Genomic DNA, 11,180 nt, shown 5'->3' with positions numbered 1-11,180 from the left:
ATTCATTCAGAGCGAAGGCAGTCGTCAAACTGTTCGCGGTCTTTTCTCATAAACACTCGCAACGCAGTCAGCACCTGCGCTTCACTCTGAGGGGGCTAGTTGTACCACCAGGTATCAAAATAATACTTATTTTTTCCCATTAAGCTCAGAGCAAGCGCAACAATGATCATATATGCGCTTACTCTGAGGGGGCTAGTTGTACGGGGTGTCCTACCGGCACCACCTGGTACCGGAAGAACTCCCCGTATGTAAACTTAACCTGCAGGTAACCTGGTCATCTTAGGTAAATATCCTCTACCGGCATTTCTGCGAGACAGCCTACCGGCATTATCATGGAGACAACCAGCCAAGGGTCACTATCAACAAGTCGCTATCTAACCACAAGGGACCTACCAGATCGTACCCTTGGATTGGTCTATATAAGGAGCACCTCATTTATTGCTATGGGGTACACAAACACTTAAACACACTTCTTTCTTACTCTCTAATCATTTCTTAATCATCTCTTAATCTTTCAGTAATCTTACTTAAGCATCGGAGGGGGGATCCTCGAACCACCCCCGAGGCTAGTTAATCCATTCTGTTGTGCAGATATCAACCGGCAATCTCGACAGGAATCCAGTATCCCACAGTCAGCTGTTCTCATTCCACACCCGGAACAGTTAGGTCTCAGTCTCAGATGATGCGAAGGGGACACCAGTTGCGCCTTTCCATGTTTTTGACCTTGACTTCAAGCCCAGCCTGGTAGCCCCTGTTCCAAGAAACATGGGTGAGTAAGGACCCTGTTTCTCTGTAATGCTCTTGAAATGAACTAAATGATCCAAAATTGAATAGTAAAATAAGTTCTGAAACTGTAGTTAAGTGAAAAAGACAGAGCCTAAGCTACAAAGGAGGACAATTAGCCGAGAGTCCGAGAGTAGAGATGGTTGATAGGTCGGGTTACACACAACACGTCTCGGGTCTCGACCAGCTCGGTTTATGAGGTTCGATCGTGTCCACCTGAGGGAACCTGACACGAACCAGCCCAACCCATCAACAAAATTGGGTTCGTGGGCTCAAAATTTGGCCCACAAACCAGCAACCCAATCAAACCCGATCAACTACCATTTTTCGAAGGATTTTCTGACGGAACTAAGTACTCCGTCCGTCCCTAAAAAACTGTCCTATTTGATTTTACACAGTCTCTAAGACGCGACTTGAACTATGTAATCCCGTCTCTAAAAAATAATTTCCCAATGCAATATTTTGGGTCAAACTTTAAAAAAAATTGACCATAAATTCTCATTAACGTATAAACAATAATATAGTAATATGAGGTCTTATTAGATTCGTTTCAAATATATACTTTTGGAATATTAACTTTTTATAATTTTGAAGCGTGTAGAATTAGAGATATTTACATTTTAAGTCGTGTCTTAGAGACCGTATAAAGTCAAATGACGCGATCTTTTAGGGACGAAGAGAGTATTTTATGACAAAAACCCAAAAAAAAAAAACTCATCCAAACCCATTTCTAAGGAGGTTCAACCTAAAGATGACCCTGCCCGAAGCACGACCCAACCCGACACGAGCACAAAAAAAAGCACGGCCCAGCACGGGCACGAAGTCATGGGCCGTGGGCCGGGGTAGGGCCTTAATTTTTTAGAAAAAGCACAACAAGGCACGACACGACTCGACCCGGCACGACAAAGCACGCTAAATTTAGTAAAATTAGCCTTAGGCATGACGGATCGACACGACCCTGCACGAAAGCCCGTGGGTCTGGGCCCTGTTTTAAAGTTTCCGGCTCGACCAGACACAGCACGATACAATGTGGGCATGGCGTGGCCCCGACACAGTTAGGCTCACGGCCCGAAGCCCGACCTGACACAACCCACAACCATCTTTAGGTCAACCCCATCCAACCCGTAAACCAACATGGACCGGTCCTAGGTTAGGATACCATAACCCAGCCCAGTGGCCACCTCTAGCTGAGAGTTGCATAATAAAACCATCTAAGGCTCTAATCTCCAAGATTAAAGCACAACCCGAAGCCAAAAATTATGACAAAATCGATCTCATTTCTACGGTTCTACTCCATAGTATTGCCATATTTTGCCAATGGTGGCACAGAAAGGTCAAATTTTTTTTTCTTTTTTCCTGGAGAAGCATAAAAATGTAGTGAATTCTTAAAAATGAGCACATCATTTGATCATAAGATGATAAGACTCGTATGAATTGCGCTAACATAATCATTTTGAGGTACAAAGGTCAATACGATCCTACTCCTTACGTTCCTTTCTAAAGCAGGAAGATTTACTTTGATTCAAAGTAACCTGGCTACCTTAAGGAACATTTTTTCAAAAAATACATTTTACTTCTTCCTGACCAAAAAGACTGAAAAGGGTGTTGTCTTGATCATCATGCCCTTTGTCTATACTGTCATCTATCTGAGTTACAGATGCTGTATTTGATGCTGAAGAAGCAGTTTTCTTTACAGATATGAACGCCACACTCTTTTTCGACATAGAATTAGGGTTAGATAAGCTTGAAGTCGAGCTAGAAAGAGCATTGTCTCTGACCACGGTGTCTTCTGTTGGTTGTAACACGTTTTCTGAGCCGTGTTCTGGCACTGAAAGCATTTGAACTTGCTCAGGATGATGAAAATTTTCGTTGGATATGGGTGGTTGTGATTCAAGTCTTTTCCTCTTTGAGAGACTCTCTTCACCCTCGTTTACATCAGCCTTCTCAGAATCATATTCATCATCTATAGAAATGAACAAGTAAAAACAAAGGGATATATCTCAGTGTGAAACAGAATCATTGTACTTGAATAATTTGAGGCCAAAGAGGGACACAGCCCCAAACAACAAACACAAATTCTTATTTACAAAGGGTGTACAATAAATAGTGTACACCGGAGTAAAAGTTAACTCAAAACGTTTTAAAGTTAGGCTTATATATGTAAAAGTTATCTATTTTTTAGTGATAAATTTTTTCATTTCAGTAAAACATATTTCTTTAAAACCACTAATAATGTATAATATTAATCATTTAACCACTTCTATCAACTTTTTTTTTTTACTAATATAAAAGTTAATCAAAACTAGGTTAAAGTTACAAAAAAATGGGTAAAAGTTATCTGGGTGTACAATAAAATTATTGTACACCTTGTGCGCGCAACGGCAACTAGCATATACGACCTTAACGGCCCGTTTGGTAGCCGGTAATAAATGGTGGGAACGGGAATAAATCTAAGTGTTATTTGGCAAGAAAATAACATCATAATGTCCATGATAATGGAATTTTGTCTCAAACTTTATGCTTTTCTTCATAAATTTGCATTTCACCTAATGCCACTCCCTAAATGGTAATGGATGGTAATGAAATTTTATAAAGAAAAAGAAATAATTTAGTGAACTAGCATTAGCATGGGAATGAATATTGATTTCCCTTACACATTTACATACAAATTCATTCCCATTGACACCATTTATGGCCGGCTACCAAACGGGCCGTAAAGGTAATTGTAAAAGAGTGTAAGTGTACGGATGAGTGAACGGATAATGCAGAGGTAGAAAGTGGGGGTGGGGTATTACCTTCCATAAAAGCACCAATACTTTGGTACTTTATAGTTGTTCCCGGAGTTTGTACTGTTTCTGAACTCCCACCTTGCTGTGATATCTTGCCTTTACTAGATGTTTCTACCAATACAAATTTATCCGTTTTCCAGACGCACTCTAGAACGACAATTTCCTCCTCCATTGTAGGATAATACTCTCGGAAAGCCTGCATAATTTGTCATTATAATTTGAAATTGAGTTAAGTAGAGGCAAAAGGTCCTTATAACAGTTGTAGAGGACAGAAAAAAGAACTTGTGATGAACTGATGAAGCAATATACTACCTCGATTCCGTTCTGAGTTATTTTTATGGACTGTTTTTTCTGAGCAAGAGAAGAGACTTCGTTGAATACAGAAACAACATCCAGTAGTATCTGCATTGTAAAGAAACTTCAACAGCTACGCTATGAATTTAATTTTGCAGGAGTAAATCTAAAGTTGTAGGTATAACTGAAACCAATATCCATGAATTAGCTGCCGAATAAAAAGACCTTTTGAACCGCTCTGCACATATTTTCATCTTCCACAACCTCACTGCAGCTCATCTACTTAGCATAGTAAACTATTTCTTAGATTGTTTTAACTTTTAACTAACTAGATAGTAGCCAAGACACAGGTATGTGGTGAAGCCTGAACTAATTACAAAAGCCCCATAGTGCAGTATTTGCTTAGAAACAGAGTCACATCTGTTCCCATCTAGAGACTCCGCACACTTAATGCTCACACAACAATACCAAGTGTATCCCCACCCTAGGAACTTGTATTTTGAAAAGGAAAAAAAAGGAAAACAATAGGCCATCCAAATTAATCAGTGAGCATAGCCTATATAATATCTACAGCCCTTTTTGTGAGTGAATTAATTGCACAAGACCTTGTAGGCTTATATCATTCCATTTATGAGATTATGACAACAATGATGATACACAACTCTGTGTGAAGCTCACAGATGATGTAATTAGAGCCTAGAGGAAGCAAAAATATACTGAACCTTACCCCTAACAAGGTGCGGCTTTATGAAGTAGATTCATATTTATTTGTCCATGAAAAAGTCCCATAAGTGTAGGGGTAGGACCACTAATGCACAAACTCTTCTCTAAGGTCATGTTCATGCTAGTATATGAGTGTTACTAGGTGAAAATGGCCAAAATATCAGTGAATTTCACGTACAATCAAGAAAGGAGTATATATAAATATATAATGACATATAAATCATGAAAGCCTGTGGCTAAATATAAATGTAGAGCCACAGATATTAATTGGAAAAAATATGCAGGGAGCTTGATAGCATTCCAGTTTTTAGAATGGCTTGCATGGTCTATCTACTATTTTTTAGTAAATTCGGACTTTCTTCTGCCATAACAGGTCTGCTGGTCCTCAATAACCATGTTTTTTATCATTGAAACAGTATAGAGAAATACAAATGAAATTTAATGTCTAGCATAAGGAAGCAAAAAGTAAAAAGGCAACTGATCAAAAGTCACACAGCCTTCTGCTGTGTAAGATATTTTACAAAAACATGATGGCCAGTAATTCATTGTAACATATATATGGCCAATTGTACTAACAGTAGATAGTTTAAGCAAAACACTGGTTCCAACATAGCACATGAACAGAGACTTACCTGCTGAACCAAAACTCTCAGGCGAGCAAGCAGAGCAAGAATCATCACAGAAAACCCCATGAAAAATGAACGAGCGAGCAAGGTAGATATTTCACTGTAAGAAAGTCAAGGAAGTCTCCAAAAATAAAAGAAAAAAGACAGTAATAATGTGTGGATGTCATGGATGTGAGAACTTGAACAAGTGAATTTCTGTATGTAAGCCGATAAGATAGCATGGTTCATTTCATTTAAGAAAAATACAAAGGATACATAGCTGCCTTCAGTATAGGCTCAACCATCTGCAGCACAAAAAATTGCCACAGTATAAGAATAGATCATCAACAAGTTATCTTGCATAGCTATATGCAACAAGGGCATTTGCTTCTTTAGAAAACAGCAACAAGATATAACCATACAAGATTCAGTAAATTTCAAGAGAAAGGCCTCATCCTTTTCCAGGAAGAGTAAGCATGAAAATTTGGAAGTGGATATGAAATGAAAAATATAGCAAACTATTGTTATATACTTATATGCACTACACCAACTCAAAAATACAAAAAAAGCTTCATACCCATATGAATTGCTAAGATATCAGCAGAGTAATCATAGGTTTTAAGCAGGAGAAAACATTTTGCACCTGAGATAGAAGCCGTGCTGCCCCTTGAAGACGTTCAATAAAATTGAATTTTACACCGTCACATTTCTTCCTCTTCAAACTGTCGAAAAAAACATTGAAAATATGGATGTCATACATTAAGAACAAAAACCATGCTTCATATGAACCTACTCTCTCTTCTCTACCGAACTCATATCAATTTTTAGTGACCACGCATGTTAAAGCAGTTTTCCCTTACAAAAGATCGAAGCATAATTGCAGGAATGACAGAGCTTTTAGGGCACGAGGAAAGACACCCAAGAAATCGAAAACATTTCATATTCAATGTGGTTCAAAGAAACCATGGAAAGCCCCATATTATTTGGGATGTAATACACAAAAACCTCCTAACAAAGGAAGAAAACGAGAAAATTGCACTTGTCTTATCCTAACAGGTTTCTTCTCTCAGACTTACTTTCTATTGCCCCGACTAAGGACTACTTTCTATACAGACATGACCTTCTCCATGAAGCATCTCTGTCTACTTCCCCGCCCCCTAACTCGAACCAAGACAATTCATCTATATAGGACACCCCCCATAAGTAAGCAAGAGAACACCCATCAAATCTGCTGATATTATCTTTCATAGGCTAAATTGCTACCTTGTAAAATTTGTTCAACCAAAAAGAATTCGACCCGACTACAAAAACACAAAAACAAATCATAGAGGCAAAATTCACAATTCCTAACCTTTCCAGAACACTTGCCTTCTGTTTAGGCTTTTCTCCAGTAATAACATTAAAACATGAATCTAAAAGCTCCTCCATGTGAATTGAATTAAAAAGCTTTACATCCCTCCTAACCTAATAACACAATGACAATATTAATAATGATAACAAAAGGTAACAAAATCAGTTGAACACAAATTTGAAATGGTCCAAATTACAATATACAACAACACAATTAGCAGAACAACCTTCAAGAGGTACTGAAAATAGGAACACCTCCGATGCTGATTTTTGTTTTTGTATATGATTCTGTCAAGAATTCCGGATTCTGCTTGCAACTGACACAGGAAAGATTTGAGCCTTTCCTCTGGGAGTTCAACCTGTGCACCCATTTTGAGCTCTACACGAACAATTTTATCAAATACATGAAACCCTAACAATTGAATGACATCCAAAACATGTAATTTCAATGGACGAATAACATTAAGAACAGTGATTATAGACAAATTTGGTTTGCGATTGATAAGTTGAAATTTGAAGAAGAAGAAGAAGTTGAAGCACCTACGTGTTGGGTGAGCCGTGGGCGGTGAAGCAGCGACAACAGTAGCAAGGAGGCGGAGCTGCAGAGCAACGAGATGGAGCGCCGGCGACTGGTGGCGGATGCGGTGGGGGAAATAAGAAGAGGAGAGAGAAAAGTTGAGGGTTTGGGGTTTCTGTTTTTGTGTAGCGATTTAGCGGTGGAGGATTGGCTGTTTGCCGGCAACAGGGAAGTGAGTTAGGGCAGTAGTGGTGGTGCACTGGTGCTAGTGGCCGTAGCGGTTTAGACATACGAGTAAACATGGTCGTGGACCGGTCCGGGTCGGGCTTCGGGCCGAGCCCATGATAGGCCCACGTTGTTTCGGGTCAAGCCGGCTCGAAAAATTCAAAACGAGGCTCATGTCCCACAGGCTTTCGTGTCGGGCCGGCCCGTCATGCGTAAGGCTAAATTTAGGTGTTTTGTCGTGCAGGGTCGAGTCATGCCTTGCCTTGTCGTGCTTTTTTTAAAAAAATAAGGCTCAGGCCCGGCCAATGTCCACGACTTCGTGCACGTGTTGGGCGGGGCTTTTTCGTGTCGGGTCGGGCTTCGGGCCGGACCGACCTACATCCATCTTTACCTACAAGTACAAAGAAGAAACTGGGAAATTTTTGTCGAACTCGTGTCTGATCGGGAGAATTTGTGAAGTTTTGGTGAGTTACACTCGTGCCTGATCGGGTGGGCTGGCCCGGTCTGATCGGATGAAAGCCAAAAGTCACGATGTTGCGGTTTTGCTTTCCTTCCTTTGTATTCCCTTTGTAACAACATTTTAAATGTGTTTTAAGAACTTTTAGCTCTTCTCATTCGATTAGTTGAAGTGGTTTAAGTTCCCTTGATTAAAGGGGTTATTAACTCTTCATGATCAAGGGTTAACTGTGATGGTTGTGGTCATGAGATTCCTTTGAGTCTCTGACTTTTTTGGGTTGTTTTATCTCCTCCATTAATTCTATGTACATCCTTCATTTCTGATTTGTTTGGTTAATGGATGGTTATTATCCTTGGTTAAGGATATAACCTAAACTGTTCATCTTCCATGAATTGATTCTCTTGATTAAATTGGTCATTGATCTCTTTAGATCCGTGGACTTCCTTTGGTGGTTGGTTTTCCCTAAACATTTATAGCTTTCTTCACTTCTTGGTTGGAACATTATACTTTCTCCATTCCTTAAATATCGCACCATGATATTGACTTTTTCTCCTCTAACACATTACTTTGACTCTTAATATTTCAAATTATGTGTAAGTAAAATTATAAAAAATTGATATTTAGAAAATATATATCGATAGAAATCTAACATGCCCCCACATGACTACAAATTTTCTTACGCATAATCACAAAAATTAGTCAAAGTTCAGATTTGTAGATACCCTAGTCCAGAATAACAGATACCGTAAAGTTCGATCCCCGTGCTGGGGCGTTGCAGTAAGGGGCTTGACCGATTCAAGGCATTATTCTAACAAAATCGAATATACCTTGAAAATCAAAATGGATAGATTCAAAAAATCAAGGGAGGAAAATAACTACTCCGTAAAACAATGAACGAAATTTAAATACCATTGTTTATTTGTATTTAATAATTTAATACAAACAACGTGTGAAAGATTATCTCCTCCACTAATTCTATGTATGTCCTTCATTTCTGATTTGATGGGTTAGTGGATGGTTATTATCATTGGTTAATGATAAAACATAAACCCTTGATCTTTCATGAGTTGATTCTCTTGATTAAATTGGTCATTAATCTCTTCAAATCTTTGGGCATCCTTTGGTCGTTGGTTTTTCCAAAACCTTTATAACTCCTTCACTTCTTGGTTGGAATATAACATAGTACTAATTAGTATACGTATGAACATTCTTAATTTATACGTAGTACGGAGTACTAGTTAGTATACGTATGAACATTCTTAATTTATACGTAGTACTAGTTTACGCTCATGTTTAATGGTTTACACTTTTTTGTCGCGATTCTTTTCTTTTATTTAGGAACGTATGGAATAATAAATCCAATATACCATGAAAATCAAAATGGCCATTCAAAAAAAGGAGGAAAAATAACTAATACAAAAAAAGAAATTGAAATACGATTGTTTATTTATATTTAATAATTTAAAACAAACAACACATGAAATGAGAATTTAGAACAATAACTTCAATAGTATTATTCTCAAAATATAAGATGTAAAATTTAAGGGTTATTGTTGTTGTTGATAGGTGGAATAGGAGAAGGCAAAGGAGTATCATCATAACAAATATAGAAGCATTGACAAACATGTACATCATCATCTTTGCATTTTCCCCATGCCCTTTTACTATCAGGGTGCTTCTTTACACAATTTTCGTCACACCACTCTTTTAGACATTTGAATGGCAATGCTGCTGACTTTTCATCTTTACATATCTTCTCCCATTTATAACATTCACCTGTTTCACGTTCATATTTTACAAACTTTTAGAAAATATGGCATAACGGTTAGACTATTTTTATACACTGGAATCAATTAGTTATGCATTTTAACTAATTAGTTAATCACTTAAATCAATTAATTAAGTCTGAAATTCAACTAATTAAGCAACGAAATTAATTAGTTATATATGCAACTGAACCAATTAGTTAAACAATGAAACTGATTAGTTAAGCAATAAAATCAATTAGTTAAGATTTTATGAGTTAGTTAATAATAAGTTTGTTCAAATTAAAATAATAACTATTCGACTCATAAATTTAACTATTTGTCTTTAGACCTTAACTATTTTGTTATTCAATTAGTAATGATTTTATTACTTTTAATTATGTTTTACAATAATTTAGGCCCCATTCGGTATCGTTTTTTGTTTTCAGTTTTCTGTTTTTTACAAAACTAAAAACCAAAATATGAAAACCACAAAAACTAGTTTCCAGTTTTCACAATCAACATGTTTACTATAAGTATGACTATTTTTTAGTTCACGTTTCAATCAAAAGCATATAACTTTTAAAACCAAAAAACCAAAAATATGAAACAGATAGTGTTACCGAATGAGCCCTTAATTAGTACCAAAAAAGTAGTCTAACCGTTATACGGTCTTACACAAAAGTTTATGTTCGTATATTCAACTATAAAATTTAACACCTCAATGTGACATGATACACCACGTTTATTACGATAAACTAGATAGATGGTAATAATCTCCCAACAAGGAATATGATTTTTGTGACTTTATTAATTACTCCATACATGGTATCATATATCGCAATAAAAGATTGTATGCTTTATTTGAACTTGAATGTTAACTCAATGCAATGATAATTGTGCATTTAATACGAGAAAGAGTGTAATCTCTCAAAAAGGAATATGATTTGCACATATTTTTTTCATATGGTAACATATCATAAGAAAGTTTGTACACCTCTTAGAAGCGTGAAGGTTGACTAAATAGATAAAGCCTTATACTAGTACATTTATTATGATTTATGATGTACCAGTATTTACCATCTTAATTTTATAAAACGTTTTGTATTCACCATTTTTTCGCGGCTTTTATCCAATAGGATGGTAAATATAAAAACCTGAAACTTGAAAAGTTGTAAATATCAAAATATCCTTAGATTTAAGTGGTACTCCCTAAAATTTGAAAAAATTGTCCTGATAATTCAAACAATACGCGTACATTTTCTATTTTCGAATGTAAGAGCATACAAAATACTCCCTCCGTCCCTTGATACTCGCACCGTTTCGACTGGACACGCTTGCCAATGTACATCTTTGACCACCGATATCTTTAACTACATATTATAAAAATTTATAAAAATATTAATATTTTGAAAATATATATTAAGATGAAGCCAACAATATATTATATACTAATATTTGTTTTCATATACTAGAAATAAAATAAGGTCAAAGTGAATTATGTGAATAGTGCAAAAAGTCAAAATGGTGCGAGTATTAAGGGACAGAGGGAGTATAATTTTACGAAGTATTTCTAGCATATGAAGCAATGAGCATATTATATATAAGACCATTTTATAACCATAATGAAAAAATAAAAAGATAGCATTCAAACAAATGAGTAACTTATTCACAATCTTTATTGATTTACCT

At 36.6% G+C, this 11,180-nt stretch overlaps 1 protein-coding gene across 1 annotated transcript; it reads right to left on the bottom strand.

The window, feature by feature from the left end:
- Positions 1 to 2,172: 2,172 nt before the first annotated feature.
- Positions 2,173 to 7,253, bottom strand: LOC110796710 (uncharacterized). The gene is made up of 9 exons (XM_022001797.2): positions 7,089 to 7,253; positions 6,772 to 6,923; positions 6,546 to 6,658; positions 5,838 to 5,916; positions 5,471 to 5,499; positions 5,222 to 5,315; positions 3,885 to 3,974; positions 3,579 to 3,768; positions 2,173 to 2,746 (listed from the first exon to the last, which is right to left on the bottom strand). The coding sequence occupies exons 2-9, from the start codon at positions 6,913 to 6,915 to the stop codon at positions 2,340 to 2,342; spliced, it is 1,146 nt and encodes a 381-aa protein (XP_021857489.2). The 5' UTR covers positions 6,916 to 6,923; positions 7,089 to 7,253; the 3' UTR covers positions 2,173 to 2,339.
- Positions 7,254 to 11,180: the final 3,927 nt, after the last annotated feature.

The sequence above is a fragment of the Spinacia oleracea genome, chromosome 4, assembly GCF_020520425.1.
Source record: "Spinacia oleracea cultivar Varoflay chromosome 4, BTI_SOV_V1, whole genome shotgun sequence".
NCBI lineage: Eukaryota > Viridiplantae > Streptophyta > Magnoliopsida > Caryophyllales > Amaranthaceae > Spinacia > Spinacia oleracea.
Note: the sequence above shows the minus strand (reverse complement) of the source record. Positions and strands in the feature narration are given on the sequence as shown.

What these genes read in the sequence shown, in the direction of transcription:
- LOC110796710 (XM_022001797.2), bottom strand. Translation starts at nt 6,915, where the DNA reads ATGGGTGCACAGGTTGAACTCCCAGAGGAAAGGCTCAAATCTTTCCTG. An exon ending in AAGGCAAGTGTTCTGGAAAG is followed by an intron (nt 5,917 to 6,545) that starts GTTAGGAATTGT and finishes TTTTTTCGACAG; the next exon opens with TTTGAAGAGGAAGAAATGTG. An exon ending in TATTGGTGCTTTTATGGAAG is followed by an intron (nt 2,747 to 3,578) that starts GTAATACCCCAC and finishes TCATTTCTATAG; the next exon opens with ATGATGAATATGATTCTGAG.